Source organism: Cydia strobilella, chromosome 3 (assembly GCF_947568885.1).
Source record: "Cydia strobilella chromosome 3, ilCydStro3.1, whole genome shotgun sequence".
Taxonomy (NCBI): Eukaryota; Metazoa; Arthropoda; class Insecta; order Lepidoptera; family Tortricidae; genus Cydia; species Cydia strobilella.
In genome coordinates, this window is record NC_086043.1 from 13,617,059 (window position 1) to 13,635,670 (window position 18,612).

The window sequence follows — 18,612 nt, forward strand, 5'->3', positions numbered from 1 at the left end:
CCCCAGTTGGGCTCTGCTCTAGATTTGGAATGACATCCGCTATCCTGTGCCCTACCACACAAAGCGAGATGTCATTCACAGTGCCCATACCTCTCTTTTGGACGTAGTTTAAGGACATACCCCGGACCCGGGATTATCATAATCTTGTCTTATGACTTCTAGAGCGTGATTACTTTGACTTTGTTATTTTACTCTGGACAGAATAAATAATACGAACGCTTTATGAGAGATAAATGAGATAATAAAATAATATATACATTACAATAACCTGGGTGGAAATAATAACAAATGACTGAATTTCATTATTCTTGACAATTTCTCAGTACATTTTCATGTATTATTTAAACGTTCAAGATGTCAGGAAAACAGATTTTCATTGATGTTCGCAATCGTTATACGTCATAGGCAAAAGAAAATTTCATCCTATCAAAAACATTACATGTAAAGAGATGTCAGTCTCGCAACGCAATACTTCTACTACAAAAAAGTTTAGAGATGTAATGTGATACCAAGTCGCTTATTTTAGTCAGTGCCAGGGGGTGCTAAAACCGCATCAATATTAGATATCTTTAATTTTTAATACGTATAATGACTTGGCCATCGCACGGCTGCATAATGACATAAGGATCATCGTCAACTATAAAATTTAATTCTAATTGAACATAACGCTAGAGTTAATTACATGCAGCTTGAACATTACACATATTTACGGTACGAGTAAAGCATTATGTGCGATTGCCAAGTCATTATATGTATTAAAAAATAAAGATATCTAATATTGATGCGGTTTTAACACGACTGGCACTGACTAAAATAACCGACTTGGTATCACATTACATCTCTAAACTTTTTTGTAGTAGAAGTATTGCGTTGCGAGACTGGCATCTTTTTACAAGTAATGTTTTTGATGGGATCTCATCTCTCTTTGTAGGCAGTCCTTCTTTTCAGGTACTAGGTACTTCTTGTACGCCAGCTACCAGTTTTCTCAAAGCTCATACTCATACCCGTCCCACACTATACTCGTACTTATACCATATTCATATCCTTAACATACTCATAGCCATACCATACTCATACTGTAAACATCTTTATACCTACTCACATCGTATATCTTAGACCCTACTTAGACCTTACTTTACCTACTATTTGTTGGAACTGCATAAGTAACTTTGTAATAGCATATATTCATATGGGACTAAAAACTAATGTTTAAAATTTGAAGCTTGTTGGTTGGCTAGAAGTACCTTAGAATTATGATGATCGGTGAGTGAGTAAGTCAGTCACAAAAGTAAGGAACTTTGACGTGCAATAATTCTTAAACTACAAGTTCAAATTGAATGTTCTTGGGAATATATGTAAGCTATATCATGCCCTATATGTCACTGAAAATTCAGGACTCTAGGTTTAGCCAGCACAAAATTACAGGTCGTCGAAAATGGCCTGAATGGCTTTGAGAAAAGGATGGTACGGCCGTGCCTCTTTGTTTTGCTCGACTTAGCGGGGGCACTGCCGTGCCCCCAGATCTCGAAACAATGTTGTAAATTATTCAATCTCGGTTGGAGCTGGACCACAGAATAACTAATAGTGGCTGTACAGCACATTAGAAAAAAAAACATTAAAAACACAAATCAATGTGTTGATGCTAGTATTGTTCGATGCGTGAAGTTAAATCCAAAAAATATCATCGCGAGTTGTTAGGGAAATGATGGATCTTAAGGTCAGTTCTCGAACTAGCCCTCGCAAGCTCAGAACAAATGGTTTGAAAAATTGTCTGGCACACTAGCATCTAAGCAACCATTTCACGATAGTACTATTAGTTATTCTGTGACTATTCATTAGCAGTACTAACACAGAATAACTAATAGTACTATCGTACAGAAAATTCACTCCTTCACAAAAGCCAGATTTAGGTATAAAATTATACCTACACTCGCCGCCTGCAAGCTAAATTGAAACTTATAACCACGTACGAACCGTGAATCTTCTTTGCGCGCCGCATTTTCATGACCGAGCTGCGAGTGTCGGCACGGGGTTGTCACTTGACAAGTTCTTGTACCTATACCTACTGATTTATTATTTTTAAGATAAATATGTAGGAATTACAAACGTTGATTCTGTAAACATAATTTTTTTAGCCGGAGATAGTATGTCTGATTCTCACGGAAGTAGGTATGCCACAGAAGTATGTATGTATGTATGTATGTAAACACTTTATTGTACATAAGACAGATTACAAACACAATAAAAGAACAAAAATATATACAATGTACAAAGGCGGACTTATCCCTAGAAGTACTTATTCCTTTGAAAATATGTCGGTCAATATAGTCAGGAATTAAAAAAAAATGTTTTTTCTGCTTCCTTGTTCTTCTGTTTATTCAGATATCCGTAAACAGAACATTATCTTTTATACAGATTAGATCGCGATTTAGGTTTCGAAGCCATTGCGTATTTACAATTTTGCGCGAGCGCCACGTGACACGACTATCGTGCGAGCCGAGCGGCAGCCCACTGCCATACACCTTCCCGGGCGGTACTAACAAAAAACGCGTCTTACATTTGCGAAGAAACATATTTGAATTGGAACTTGGAGTAATGTAAGTCAGTATTACGGACCGATTGAAGATAAACGTTACCCTTTTTTTTGCAAATAAAAATTGTTGTATTGTATTGTATTGATAATTTCAGTAATTTGGCCGAACTAGGCCCAAGAGCGCTTAATAAATACTATACTAGAGATGCACCGGATATTCGGTTACTATCCGACCTATCGGCCATTATTTTAATATCCCGCTGGATACCGGATAGTGACATACTAGCCGGCCGGTTACCGGATAGTGACCTACTATCCGGCCGGATACCGGATACTGCTTGATTTCGGAGTAAACAAAATGGATTTAAGAAACAGTCACGGTCATAATCGTACTAGTTTATTATTTTAAAACAATGTTAACATTCGACTCATTTCGAACCTGAAATGAATCCGCGCGAACGTTTACTACGAAACAGGTCAAAACCTTCACGATGCGCACCTGAAAAACCGAAATGTGCCATTTAGGCCGAACATCCGGTATCCGGTATACGGCCAAACAACTATCCGTTGCATCTCTAATAAATACAATTTATATAAATTAAAAATGATGCCTGCTTTTTGCTCAACGCTTACGTTATAGTTTATAATTCTAATATGGCGTTAAACTTAATTTGTACGCATGTGTAGTGTTTCGAATTTCGATAGCCATTCAAAAATAATATGTAATAAATGTTTACTTAAAAACATTGAAAATGCAGATTAATTAAAAACTATAGCAACACTAATTTCCATAGACATTTATACAATTTGTATTTAATTTTGTTTGTATTTGTAGTTATATTGAAAAATAGACTTCAGATATGATTAATGTATAAAACGTTGTTAATAAATATTACTTTTCGGAAATATTAGATTTAATTTATTTGGGTATTTAGAATAAAAATTCTGAAATGCTTGAAAAATGCTTTCTAGTCAGAGACCATCTAAAAACAGCTGATCATTGTCTCTGACCATTTAGTCAACTGAGAGGTTTTTAAAATTTGTAATTATAAAGTATGCATATAATAATACATAATTGCTTGTAATAAATTACAAACATTTTGATTTTTTAAGTGTAATAATATTTGTTACAATAAACTTAATATTGTTATAAAGAGCTTTTGTATTGTTTATAACGTAACTCTCAATGACCAATCAGCGAGTTGCATCACAGCTGGGTTGTCGAAATCAAATCTTTTCCGTTAATTTTAAGTCGGCCGTCAAGCAAGAGAGGCTACATTTCCAAGTGCGTAAGAAATTTTGTGTTGCAATGATGTCTCGCAACTGATTGAGGTTTGCATCTGTAGCTTTTCAACGTTATTTACGTGCACTGCAATATTCTCAATCATTTTAAGAAAATATAAAGTTAATTCGGTCAAATTCTAGAAAAAAATGGAGATCCAAGTGAGGAGGCAGCAACGATTGGTAAGCCATGGTTGACGACGTGTTTATTAATATGGTGTTATATACATTATTGTCAAACAATTTAATCTTATTTCTTGCAACAGGTCAATCTTCATGATCAAGAAAACGCGAATGTCTTGAAAGGAAAAAGCAATGCGATTCTCCCTATCAAAAGACAAGGGTTGTCTGCTCGCGGAGCCTTGGGTGATCTTAACACCAATGCACAAGCTCAGCGGGACATTGCAATTGGGAAAGTGGCAGTAGTAACTGCAGAATATGAGAAGAAAGCTACTTTAAATCGGGCCACAATTAAAAGGTAAGAAAGCAGATCTACCCTCAAATTTGTAATCGCGTTAATGATTTGCAGATTTTAAATTCGTTGTAATTGAATGCCTCACATTTAGTTTTAAGTGATATTTTTATATGTTATATGGTCATCAATAACTCGAATCTTTTGAGCATTCAATTTTTTTTTATTGTGTGAAATATTTTAATTTTTACTGGTTTCATGTACTATTTTTCTTAATATAATACCTACTTGTTCCTTAAGATAATGTTAGTTACTTACATTTAGTATTGTTTTCTTATTTGCTATGGCGCCTATGGCACTTTGCACAGACTTTATGCATTTTATTTGCATTGCAGCAACTATAGCCATGTGCGTTCCAAGATTGACACAGGCTTGGCGGCCGCCAAGCCAATCATTCAGCCCTCTTCAAGGCCACCAATGAGACGAGAAGAAAGCACCGCTGGGCTCGCTGCTAAAGCTATAGCCAGAACTAAGGTAAATTTTGCCTTTAAATTTCATTGTAATTTATAGATTTTTTTTTAAAGAATGGGGTTTCGACGCGCAGTGACAATGTCACCCCTGTAATGAGATCTACAATACTACTTTATTTTTAAACATAGATTGCACATAATAATTATTATTATTATTATTTAGCTTTATCCCACATTAGTGGTCCCCAAGGGTATAAGCCTCCATCTGTCTCCACCTCTCTTTGTCGGTGGCAACATCCATCCATTTTTTTCCCGCAGCCTGTACAATGTCATCTGCCCATCTTTTTCTTTGCCTTCCCGCTCTTCTCTTTTCAGCTGGGCCTGGCCATTTTGTTACAAGATTTGTCCACCTTTGATCCTGATATCTTGCTACATGACCTGCCCACCTCCAATTTTGTTTCAGACTAAACTGCAGGGCATCTGTTATCTTTGTTCTCTTGCGGATGTCTATATTTCTTGTATTTTGTATTCTTCTTAAATTTAAAATACTTCTTTCCATTGCATGCTGGCAAGATAGAATTTTGTTCTTTGCTCTTTCCGTGTAAACCCATGTTTGGCATGCATATGTCAAACTTGGAAGAATGCAGGAGTCCATTATGATCTTTTTCATGTTAAGATTGTAATTGCCGCACTTAAACTATCGTGAGACATATTTCAAAATATTTATCAGTACGGTTTTTACTCACTATTATTTTTAGTCGCTTTTGGCGACATGTTTCGGATTCTTTGGGAATCCATCCTCAGTGCACGACGTACAACCGCCGCGGACACTCGTGCCTGAGGATGGATTCCCAAAGAATCCGAAACATGTCGCCAAAAGCGACTAAAAATAATACTGAGTAAAAACCGTACTGATAAATATATTGTAATTGCCTTTGAGAATTTCTTTTTGTGCTCAGTATTTCTTCCAGGTTGTGTTTATTCTTCTATCAATTTCATTTTCATTACTGGTTGTTGCGAAAGATACTAATTTTCCCAGATATACAGTCTTCCACATAATCTATGGGTTTTTCCTCTATTTAGATAGTAGTCTTGTTGTAGTTTGACAAGATTTTAGTTTTAGATGCATTCATGTGCAGGCTGATTTTTTTGCTTTCAAAGTCCAGTTCTTGTAGCATTTTTTCCATGTCTTTTGCTGATTCCCTAAAGATGGCTATGTCATCAGCAAATCTCAAATGCGTTAGTTTTTTTGTTTGATATCCATATTCCTTTTCGATTCCAGTCCATTTTCTTGAAAATGTCCTCCAGGACCGCTATAAATAGTTTTGGAGAGAGTGGGTCGCCTTGTCTCACTCCTCTCTCAATTGTGAATGGTTCGCCTTGCCTTTCTAGTTTAACTCTGCTTGTGCTTTTTGAATAAACATTCTTTATTATGTTTATATATGTGTTGTTGATATTATTGTTGTTTAGGGCAGCAATATGGATGACTGTGTTATACTATCGAAAGCTGAGTAGTCCACAAAAGCTATATATAGTGGCCTATTAAATTCTTTATATTTTTCAATAACCTGTTCCATGGTGTGGATGTGGTCGGTTGTAGAATAGTGTGATCTGAATCCTGCCTGTTCAACCGGTTGATTTCTGTCGATGTTTGGAGCTATTCTACTCAGAATTATTGATAGAGTTTATATATTGTTGATAGTAGGCTTATATAGGTCTGTAGTTGCTGATGTCAAGCGGGTTCCCTTTCTTGTAGAGTTGTGTTATGTTGGATTCACACCACTGGTTTGGTACTTCCTTGTTTTTCAAAACTAGGTTGAACAGTTTTACTAGATATGTGATTAAAATTGGAACACCTATTTTTAGGGCTTCATTCGAGATGCTGTCTGCTCCTGGGCTTTTCTCAGGTTTTAATTTTTTTTATATGTTTTAGGATCTCATTTATAGTTATTTGCTCTGGGATTGTTTCTGAAGTATTTTCTTTATTACAGTTATAGTTAATTTCTTCCTCCTGTAATGGTTTTTTGTAAAGTCCAGCATAGAAAATTGTGGCATGTTTCACTATATCATCTCTATCCCTAGTTTCTCCCTTTTCATCATTCAAAGATGTATCCAATTTTTGCAAGTAGCAAGTTCTTTAAAAGCTCTCTTTGATTGCACATCATATAATGTACCTATTGTGTAAACTGTAAAGGGTCCCACTGATTATCAGTCCGCCGGACGATATTTGCCTGTCAGTTAGAACAGTCATTTTACAGTTCCGAACAACTGACAGGCCAATATCATCCGGCGGACATTCTTTAACAAATAAGTCCCACTGTAAGTTCAATCTGGCTTGTGATGGGTGTACTAAGCAATTCAATGTTAATGCTCATTCTTATTACACAGATGTTTTTATTGGGATTTAAACCAAGGGTAATATGGTCTAGGCCAAACTGGTAGCCAAACTCGTATCTCAGTTTCTCAGCTACTCCATACAGTATACAAGTCTGTATGTATTTACACTAGGCTTTTGTAAAAAATTTGCAAGTCCTGATTTTTTATTAAATTCAGTATTATTCTTACAGTACATTTTATAAAACTTTTTCATCTTATGTTATATCAAATTGTTTTCAAAATTTATCATCCAGGCGGTCCTCAAGGAGACTCAACAAAATAAGACCAATGATGAAAACATATTGAAGCCAAGAAAACAGGACTCTAAGAAGCCGTCAAAATTATCAGCTGTAAAAGAAGATGCTAAACCAGTATTAAAAGAGCCCACAGAATCCTTGGGAAAACTGAAGTTAGCTGAGCCCGTAAAACAGGACTCGCGACTTGAAAAGCAACATCCTCAGTTGCCCCCGGATGTAGAAGATATTGATGCCGGCGACAATAATAGTCCTTTGCTTATGACATGCTATATTAAGGACATTTACCATTACTTAACTGAGATGGAGCTAAAGTATGCTATTGAGCCTGATCATTTGAGAAAACAGGTAGGTGTAGCTTAGAAACTAGACATAGAATATTAAGTTTTTCTTTTAGCTAAAATCTAGAATAAAGGTAATAATTGCCTCATGTATATTATTATTTGCTAGGCTTTTTCGTCACAAAATAAAAGATTGATTGTATAAATTTGTGCTAGACAACATGTGGGTAATCTTGAAATGGATAACTAGTGAAATATGAACAGTTGCCATCAGATATATCAGAGCGGCCGGGGTGCTCAAAAATATCTGAGCAGGCACTCTAAAACCTTGTCAATAGAGGCGTGTTCAGATGTTTGTAAGCACCTTGCATTATAGTTATTGCATAAAATGTATTTAGAGCAGTTTAGGAATTTGAATATTTGTGACCTAGTTACCATTTTTCATCAAAGTAAGTTAATTATATTTATTTTATCTAGTTTGTAGCACAGGCCATTTGCTGTTAATTAATTTATGATTTCTTAAAAATACATACACACATATACAAAATCGCCCCGATACATCTAATGGCGACTGTACAAGGTACATTTATAGTTAGTACTTTAGTAGTTAGTGGAATATTTCCTTTATTTTTTTAATTTATACGTTTTTTTCCAGTCTGTGATCACTGGAAAGATGAGGGCCACACTCATTGACTGGCTGGTGGAAGTGCAGCGCCAGTTCTCCTTAGTTTTGGAAACATTCCATTTAACTGTTGGAATTATTGATAGATATTTACAGGTAAAAAAAATATTCCTGTTTCTTCTTTCATTAATTGCTAACGGCCATAGTGAAAAGATAAAGTTGATGCGAAAGTATAAAGTACTTATTTTAATTATCAACATATCAAAATACAGTAGTTTTGTTGAGTTTTTTGGACTTGCATTTTTTGTGCCAATCAATGTTCAAATTATGAAGACAACTGGTAGGAATGGTGAGCTGTAATCGATTATCGGTAAACAATTGATCAGTACATTTTTTTCCGATCTGTCGATTGATATCTTTGCGCGTAGTTTGACGCTCATTTATACTATTACAAAATTGGAGGCAAAAATATTTACAGCTATTAAAAACGAAAGCCCTACCTTAAGTTAGGCATGCCTACTTGACCCTGAATTTGTAACAGGAGCTGAATGGGAGTTTCATCTGTAGGCACCGAAAAAAAATCTATGCCTAGCGCTAGTGTGCACTGGCCATTAGGGCGGGTCATTTTTAGGGTTCCGTACCCAAAGGGTAAAAACCGGACCCTAAGACTTCGCTGTCTGTCTGTTTGTCTTTCTGTCTGTCTGTCACCAGGCTGTACCTCATGAACCGTGATAGCTAGTCGCGATAACAACAAATACTAAAAACAGAATAAAATAAATATTTAAGTGGGCTCCCATACATACAACAAACGTGTTTTTTTTTGCCGTTTTGTGCGCAATGGTACGGAACCCTTCGTGCGCGAGTCCCACTCGCACTTGGCCGGTTTTTACTTACTTTTATTAGGGAGCACAGTTAAAAAAGGTGCCATTTGGTAATTAATTATTACACATTTTTATTTTCTTTTTAGCTTGATTTTTACTGCCTCCGGATTTTAGTTGAACTTTTCGTTCAATGTATGGACATCGTGAAAAAAAAAATGTTTCTTTTAGAGTACTTTTTTTTTCAACTTGTTGGCTCTGAACCCTTACATAGATATACTCCGCAGACCATACAAAATGTAACAATATTTATATGAAAGCTTTGGAATGGATCCGGAGGCAGAAAATGAATTACTATTGCAAAATAATTTAAAATACCATAGTTATATCTATCTTTGAAAATACTGTTTATTGGCATTATTACGCAACTTTTTATAGCCGTGCCCGAAGGATAATATACTTTTAGGATTCCGTAGCCAAATGGCAAAAAACGGAACCCTTATGGATTCGTCATGTCTGTCTATCTGTCTGTCCGTCCGTATGTCACAGCCACTTTTTTCCGAAACTATGAGAACTATACTGTTGAAACTTGGTAAGTAGATGTATTTTGTGAACCGCATTAAGATTTTCACACAAAAATAGAAAAAAAATCAATAAATTTTCGGGGTTTCCCATACTTAGAACTAACTCAAAAAATTGTTTTTTCATCAAACCCATGCGTGTGGGGTATCTATGGATAGGTCTTCAAAAATGATATTGAGGTTTCTAATATATCATTTTTATCATTCTCTTATTTTAGAAGTTACAGGGGGGGCTGTAACTTCTAAAATAAGAGAACAATAAAACTAAAAAAAAATATATGATGTACATTACCATGCAAACTTCCACCGAAAATTGGTTTGAACGAGATCTAGTAAGTAGTTTTTTTTATACGTCATAAATCGTAAACCGCAATTTACCTTTCATTCAATCAACTCGAATATAAAAATAAAAAATATAAAAGTACGGAACCCTCGGTGCGCGAGTCTGCCTCGCACTTGGCCGGTTTTTTTCTCCATATACTGGCCATTAACCTTTTAATCGCTTAGAATTTTTCATCGGGCGTGCTCGTGTCGCTGCCGGTACGAAGTTACACGAAGTTTTGTCTTATTTATCATACTGGGGCCACACTAATGTGTTTCCCGTTAGCCATAATGCCTCCTCTACACTATCGGCGATGATCATTGATAGTATCGTCGGCAATATCATCGTGCAAGCATCCACACTATCGCCTGTAGTAGCAACCACCCGGCGATTCCCTTGGATGTGTGCCCAAAAACCGACGACTCACGGGTCGCAGGCGATGACTGGTGGGGACTGCCGAGTATGCCCTCTACACTATCCTCTATCCGTTCCGTTTTTTGCCATTTGGCTACGGAACCCTAAAAGTATATTATCCTTCGGGCAAGCCTATAAAAAGTTGCGTAATAATGCCAATAAACAGTATTTTAAATTATTTTGCAATCGGAATTCATTTTCTGCCTCCGGATCCATTCCAAAGATTTCATATAAATATTGTTACATTTTGTATGGTCTGCGGAGTATAGGGTTCAGAGCCAACAAGTTGAAAAAAAAAGTACTCTAAAAGAAACAATTTTTTGTCACGATGTCCATACATTGAACGAAAAGTTCAACTAAAATCCGGAGGCAGTAAAAATCAAGCTAAAAAGAAAATAAAAATATGTGTAATAATTAATTACCAAATGGCACCTTTTTTAACTGTGCTCCCTAATAAAAGTAAGTAAAAACCGGCCAAGTGCGAGTGGGATTCGCGCACGAAGGGTTCCATACCATTGCGCACAAAACGGCAAAAAAAAACACGTTTGTTGTATGGGAGCCCACTTAAATATTTATTTTATTCTGTTTTTAGTATTTGTTGTTATAGCGACTAGCTATCACGGTTCATGAGGGACAGCCTGGTGACAGACGGACAGACAGACAGACAGCGAAGTCTTAGGGTCCGGTTTTTCCCTTTGGGTACGGAACCCTAAAAATGACCCGCCCTAATGGCCAGTGTACACTAGCGCTAGGCATAGTTAGATTTTTTTTCGGTGCCTACAGATGAAACTCCCATTCAGCTCCTGTTACAAATTCAGGGTCAAGTAGGCATGCCTAACTTAAGGTAGGGCTTTCGTTTTTAATAGCTGTAAATATTTTTGCCTCCAATTTTGTAATAGTATAAATGAGCGTCAAACTACGCGCAAAGATATCAATCGACAGATCGGAAAAAATTGTACTGATCAATTGTTTACCGATAATCGATTACAGCTCACCATTCCTACGGAAACGGGAAACGCCGGCATCAGACTGCGGCGAAATGAACTGAATATTGTACGTCTTATATATCAGACTATGGCGCTTAAAAGCTTAATATTCTCCCATTATTGAGTTTTGCCCTCGAATGCCTCCAATAAGGAAACTATAAAAAAAAAAACTAGCTAAACTTATACTGCGAAGCCGATGATGGCGATTGTCCTGGGTTCGAATCCCGGTAAGGGCATTTATTTGTGTGAGAAGCACAGATATTTGTTCCTGAGTCATGGGTGTTTTCTATGTATTCAAGTATTTATATATTATATATATCGTTGTCCGAGTACACATAACACAAGCCTCCTTCATTTCAGGCGGTACCAAACGTCCAACGCAACCAGTTGCAGCTAGTCGGCGTAACAGCGATGTTCCTGGCGTCCAAATACGAGGAGATCTACGCGCCGGAGGTGGGCGACTTCGTGTATGTGACCGACAACGCGTACAGCAAGGCCGACGTGTTCCGGTGCGAGAGAGACATTATGTCCAAGCTGGGCTTCTGTCTCGCTCGGCCCATACCGCTCAGCTTCCTTAGAAGGTAAATTCCCATAATTATAGCTAATTTTGTAGCAAGCAAGCAAGACTGAAGAAACGGACGATAACCACCTAAAGCTTATAACAATGTATAAAATCATCGTAGGGAACCGCTATGCATCTACGTAGTTTGTGCAGTAGGCTTGTCACTGCTCGGTCACTACAGAGAGATTGTTTTTTTAATATTAAGTAACTTTATACAATTTATTTGTACAGTCAGCTGCACAGAAAAGGTACCCCACGTTCATACTAATTTACAGAACTTTGTATGCAGGGGGTACGACACTATATATGACGATTAAACGTTAAACACCTTGACACAATAAGAAGAAAATTAAATTTTTAGAAAAAATACTTGATTTTCCTTTATACTTCTAAGGCTTATGACTGTTATGTCATTCTTTCACTCGTTCGCACTTGCGCCAGCGCATTGTGAACCATTTCGAGCCATCTGTTTTCCGTTTCACTCAGTCAATCAGCTCACCAATCGCACTGAACTAAAGGACCTAAAGACCGATCAAGGTCAAGGTGTTCACAAATATCTGAATAAAGCTTCTTTTACGAGTACCTGGACTATGTATGCCTGTAAAATGCATGTTAAGATATTTTTGGGCACCTTGGTGACTACCAAATTTTATGGCAAACTTTTTTGCCTCACTGAAGACCATAGACGTTAGTATTGACTATTCTATTTGATGCTTATATTCATGCTCGTAGGGTTCGGAAAATACACGGTTACAGCTTTACATCGCAACACTAGTCCTCGTATTACTATTATACTCGTATTACTTACACATACATACCTCGTGGTTCGTGTATACATTTTGCATGAAAGCTTGAAAGTATTGAAGAAGCGCGGTGTCTGCAACGCCAACGCCCCATCTTACGTTTCATCTGTCTGACGTGCATCGTCTGTGCTGCAAACTTCAAGAGATCGCGAATATTTTTACAGCTTTGTCAAATTTTCATCGTAACTTCGTCTTAAGAAGTTAAAAATCTGAAAACTTTTTCGGAATGTACACTTACATGCGATGAAGGTAGAGAAAATCTGTACATAAATAATTACTAGTTAGAAATAACCCAAATAGAACGTAAACTAAATTATAATGGACATGCTTTTTATACGAATTTATTTTTATTTTCAGGTTTGTTAAAGCTGCTCACGGGACATCAAAGAACCATCATTTAGCGAAGTATTTTGTAGACCTCAGCCTGGTAGAATACAGCATGGCACACTACCGCCCGTCAGAGCTGGCCGCCGCCGCTCTATGTCTTTCCCTCTACTTGCTGTCTAGAAAGACCCTTGAAGCAGTTTGGACTCCCACGATGATCTACTACTCCGAGTATACTCTGGAACACCTCGATCCTATTATTCGGAAAATCGCAAAAATCGTCGTCAATGTGAAGGATTCCAGATACAAGTCTGTATACAACAGATACTTGGACCCTAAACTAGCTAAGGTATCGGCGCTCCCGGAACTGAAGGAAGAAGCCATCCAAGAACTAGCAAAGATACCATCGACAACCTACCTATAGGTGTAATAAGTATTACGAATATTTTAGGTATCTGTATTAATCTATGTGACTTAGTTGTAATTGTGTGAGGAACAATCATGAATGGACTGACATATGTTAAGGTTTGATTATGTACCTGCCCGTTTGTTTAGGAATTTTATTTTTAGACTTTCATTGACATGGATATAAAACACTGACATGCTTCAACAGATGTTAGATATTCGATTTCTATAGAACGCTTTTAGGTATGTGATTATTTTGGAATAATTTATCTTTTGTAATATACTTGTATTGATGATTGATAGATAGTTTTTTCAATTTGTTTCCGAGGTTTCCTGTAAACTCAGCCGAAATTCACATACTTACTTGTAAACTTACTTAGCTTAGAATACCTAAGTGATATTCTAAATTAGTAATATATTTATAATTATTTGTATTTAGATGTATTGATATCATAAATGTAGGATTTAATAACTATGGACCAAAATGTTACATTTTAATGGTAAGTGTGTTTTAAAAGTGAAAATGTAATTTTGATAGACCTGTGATTAGATTATATTACGGTGTAATTTGTTAAAAATAAATAAAATATGTTTTACAAGTATTTTTATTTTATTATTTGATTGGCTTCTCCAAAATTCTTAGGACCTAGGTCCTATAACTTCAGGCAAAAACAAGTGCTTCACACTCGAGGAACAAAATCTGTGGGCTCTAGGACCTAGGTCCTATAACTTCAGGCAAAAACTCTGTAACAGGAGCAATAAATTAAACTGCAGACTATACTCCTCAAACTGACCAACATTTGTTCAGCGACATTACATAGGTACAGTTAACTTTACTAGTCCATTTTAAAGTTTACTCCTAGACGCAATGTATTTTTCACCACACCAGCTGGCAAAGGCTCTCTTGATTGTTCAAAAACTGATGAGAAAGTTGCATTTTATCCACGTGTGGGGCAAACGAATCTGATGCAAATTTTGAGTTGTTTCCTTATGTTGTTGTGTTGTTATAAATATTTCATAACATTCATTTTGAATCGATTTGCTTTGATTTTATTTGATATCTTAGTATTTTCCTTGTGTTGGTGTGGTGAAATTATTTGTTTCACTCGGTGGCAAAATTTGTTTACAACTTTGCCCCTTGTTTTTTAAACAAATAACTATTAATTATTCACTCGTGTTACAGGGCCCGCCCGGTATTTAAATGGTAAAGTAACTGTCTGTAACTAACGTATTTTAAGTCCACACAACGTACACACTACACACGTACCGAGCACATACGTAGTATGAAGAACAGGGATAGCCGGGGTTCTGCGGTGACGGAACACGTATTGGATTCGGATTCGACTCACTATATACGTTTCGATAAGGTAACCGTGCTGGCGAAAGAAAAGTTTGTGATTCAGCGAACACGTGTTTATTCATTTATCGTTAGGAATACTCCTGTGAAGTTTCGAATAAAATAGTTTAACTAATCTTGGTTCCCCATACAAACTTTGGACCCGCATTTCACCCCCTTAGGGGGTGAATTTTGAAAAATCCTTTCTTAGTGCACCCCTAGACCTTATAAGAAACCTACGTGCCAAATTTGGAATCTCTAGAACCAGCGGTTTGGGCTGTGTGTTGATTTGTTAGTCAGTCAGTTTCTTCTTTTATTAGGGTTCCGTACCCAAAGGGTAAAAACGGGACCCTATTGCTAAGACTCCGCTGTCCGTCTGTCTGTCTGTCACCAGGCTGTATCTCATGAACCGTGATAGCTAGACAGTTGAAATTTTCACAGATGATGTATTTCTGTTGCCGCTATAACAACAAATACTAAAAAGTACGGAAACCTCGGTGGGCGAGTCTGACTCGCACTGGGCCGGTATTATATTTAGATAAAACTTCGAACACCTAGTATTGGTCTTTTTAAAAGCGATGTCAGAGGTTTCTGCATAAAACCCGATCTTTCGACGCAGAGAAAACTTGCGGCATAAAATTGACAGTTTCATTAAAGTTCAGACTTCAGACAGCCTTTAATGGTAAAGTAAAATCGCAAGTTATGATCATTTTGACGCTGTTATCTATAAGTATCTATTTCATTTTTATAACGAGAATTTAGGAGATACCTAGATTTTGCGCTGTGATTTTTTTTTACACATTCACTGCCTCCAACGCACATGTGCGTTCACCGTCATACAAGTTTGTTCCTAGGCCACGCCCCCTGGCAGTGAATGCGTTAATTTAATTCGGTTCTAAGTTCAAAGGCAACATGTATTTTAGCTAGAGATCTTAGATCCCGTTTTCTAAGGGGACCTTGCATTTTTGAGACAAAGCAAACCGCTTGGAACAGGTGTTCCTGGGGGTGATCTGAGCTGATTTAGCCCAGTTGCCACGAGGTTCCCCCCAGCAGGTGGGCAGGGCAGGGGGGGGGGGAAAGTGCCTCCGGCGCGCCCCACTCTAAGCTTTATATCTGCATACATCTAGCAAATATATCAAGTTTGGTGTCTTTTTCGTATAATTCGAGGATGAAGAATTCATTTCTGTGACTAAATTTTCACTCACCTATACAAAAAATACGAGAAATTCAAAATTCAAAAATTTTCTTTACACTTTTTTTTTCGAAAATCCTCTACAAAATTAAAACTATGGCGATTTGCTCTAGAAAAAAAATACCTGTGAATAGCCCAGTTATCCTTCTATATAAAATAGTAAACTTGTCAAACATTTTTCTTTTATAACTCTGTTAAAAAAATGTTTTGTGTCGCGCGGCGTACCCGTGTTGTAAGAGCGGTATGCAGCTTTTAGGATTTTTAAGTATGTTTAGATGATTTCTGATAAGTTGTTATTCTTCTGGTTGTAGATTACATTAATAAATTACTTCTGGATGTGATATATAGTTGGTCAAGCAAATCATGTCAGCAGAAAAAGGCGCGAAATTCAAATTTTATATGGGACGATATCCCTTCGCGCCTACATTTTATAAATTTGCCAGTAGTTATTATAAATGTGATAAAATTAACATAGTTAGATGTTTGACAAAAATGCGGGTTAAAATTAGATATCTATTGTTCGCAATTGTCACTACATGCACATAGGTCCGTACATTTTAGTTTTTTTAACGCAGTTGCACCTCCTTGCTCATTTGTTTTGCAGCGGCAACGAATAATCTCCAAACAAGTAGCAGCCGCCGCAGGTCGGCTTGTCCATATGGGCTCCCAATAACCATTTTGTTTGGACCAGCCCCAGTCAGCAGGGCATGGTAGCTGTTGCTGAGAGGATATAATCTGAAACCTCCTCCCCAAACTCCTCCTTGGTAAACTGCACGGAGAATATGTTTACGTAGGGCATCTTCTGTTGGAGGCAGATTCTCTAACTCACGGTTTCTTAAACTTTTTGCCGTCACGGACCATTTTCACAATTTAAACAATTCCACGGACCCCGGTTAAAATATATTTTAGAAAAATAATAAAAACCCTTATTTGTATTTTAAAATTTACTTTTATTATAAGTTTCATTACACTTAGGTCTCGTCAAGTTTATTACAACATTTCCTAATAAGTATGTTTACAGTACATATTTGACTTACTGCGGACCCCTGATAAACATGCTACGAACCCCTAAGGGGTCCGTGGACCCCACTTTAAGAAACCCTGCTCTAACTGGAGATTTCTTATTGTATAAAGTACTCTTCGGCACTCATTTACACTCGTACCTAGTACTTGTACTGTACCTGATCTGAAATCAGTAACAAAATGCATAGTGTTAAAATACTGTCTAGGAATCAATTCACACCTCTTAATTCAAATCTGTCCAGACTTAAAAATGTAAGACTCTTACTTGTGATACAAGACCATAACAATTTTTTCCAATATTGGCAAATTTGGCAACGCCTGCTCAGTATTGCCTTGTTTGTCGTATTTAAATCCCTCTGTTACAGCAGGATATGCCCTCCAAGCTTGAAATACGCTTTTTTTCACCTTTCCACACAAAAAAGAAACAGTGTCGCAACCTGAAAAGGCGTGGAAGAATGCCAAGACTACTGTATTTTCTGGTCCTGTGAAATAAATTATATATCTATGCGTTACAAATAAAATCATATATTTAAAGAAAGTTTGCAGCAGTTATAAGCTTGGAGCGCATATCCTGCTGTAACGAAGGGATTTAAATTTGGCAAACAAGGCAATATTGAGCAGGCGTTGCCAATATTGGAAAAATTTGTTATTGTCTTATATGACAAGTAACTCAAGTAAGTCTTACAATATTAAGTCTGAACAAATTTGAATTACGCGAGGTGTCAACCCTAGACTTATTTTAACACTATGCATTTTGTAACTGATTTCAGATCAGGTACAAGTACGAGTGTAAATGAGTGCCGAAGAAATCTCCAGTTAGAAATCTGCCTCCAACGGAAGATGCGCTAAGTAAACATTATTCTCCTCCAGTATACCAAGGAGGCTATGTTTGGGGACATATTATCCCCCTCAGCAACAGGTTATTGGGAGCCCATATGGACAAGCCTACCTGCGGCGGCTGTTGCTTGTTTAGAGCTTATTCGTTGCCGCTGCAAAACAAAATGCACAGGGAGGTGCAACTGCGTTAAAAAAAACTAAAATGCACTGACATATTTATGTGCATGTAGTGGCAATTGCGAACAATATATATCTTATTTCAACCCGAATTTTTTGTCAAACATCTAACTATGTTAATTTTATCACATCCATACTAATATTTTAAATGCCAAAGTGTGTCTTTCTGTCTGTCTATTACCTCTTCACGCTTAAACCGCTGAACCGATTTACTTGAAATTCGGTGTAGAGATAGTTTGAGTCTCGGGGAAGGACATAGGATAGTTTTTATCTCAGAACTCACCCCTTAAGGGGGTGAAAAGGGGGGTGGAAGTTTATATGGGGAATCAATAAAAAGGAGATTGGATAAGTCGCGGGCAAGAACTAGTATTATATATGCGAAAGTGTGTCTGTTTGTCTGTCTGTCTATCTGTTACCTCTTCAGGCTTAAACCGCTGGACCGATTTAGTTGAAATTTTATATAGACATAGTTTGAGTCCCGGGGTGGTTTTTATATCAGAAATTATCCTTTAAGGGGGTGAAAAGGGAGGTGGATGTTTGTATCGGATATCGATAAAAAGCATATTGGATAAAAAGTAAGCTACCCAAATTACTAACTCCACG

At 37.0% G+C, this 18,612-nt stretch overlaps 1 protein-coding gene across 1 annotated transcript; it reads left to right on the forward strand.

Moving 5' to 3' along the window:
- Nucleotides 1–3,755: 3,755 nt before the first annotated feature.
- On the forward strand, nucleotides 3,756–14,043 carry LOC134755908 (G2/mitotic-specific cyclin-B2). Its single transcript, XM_063692588.1, has 7 exons — nucleotides 3,756–3,997; nucleotides 4,081–4,292; nucleotides 4,622–4,760; nucleotides 7,327–7,674; nucleotides 8,263–8,385; nucleotides 11,711–11,931; nucleotides 13,073–14,043. Exons 1-7 carry the CDS (start codon nucleotides 3,965–3,967, stop codon nucleotides 13,461–13,463), a joined length of 1,467 nt encoding a protein of 488 aa, XP_063548658.1. The 5' UTR covers nucleotides 3,756–3,964; the 3' UTR covers nucleotides 13,464–14,043.
- The last annotated feature ends 4,569 nt before the right edge of the window (nucleotides 14,044–18,612 follow it).

What these genes read in the sequence shown, in the direction of transcription:
- LOC134755908 (XM_063692588.1), top strand. Translation starts at nt 3,965, where the DNA reads ATGGAGATCCAAGTGAGGAGGCAGCAACGATTG. An exon ending in TGAGGAGGCAGCAACGATTG is followed by an intron (nt 3,998 to 4,080) that starts GTAAGCCATGGT and finishes TTCTTGCAACAG; the next exon opens with GTCAATCTTCATGATCAAGA. An exon ending in CTGATCATTTGAGAAAACAG is followed by an intron (nt 7,675 to 8,262) that starts GTAGGTGTAGCT and finishes GTTTTTTTCCAG; the next exon opens with TCTGTGATCACTGGAAAGAT.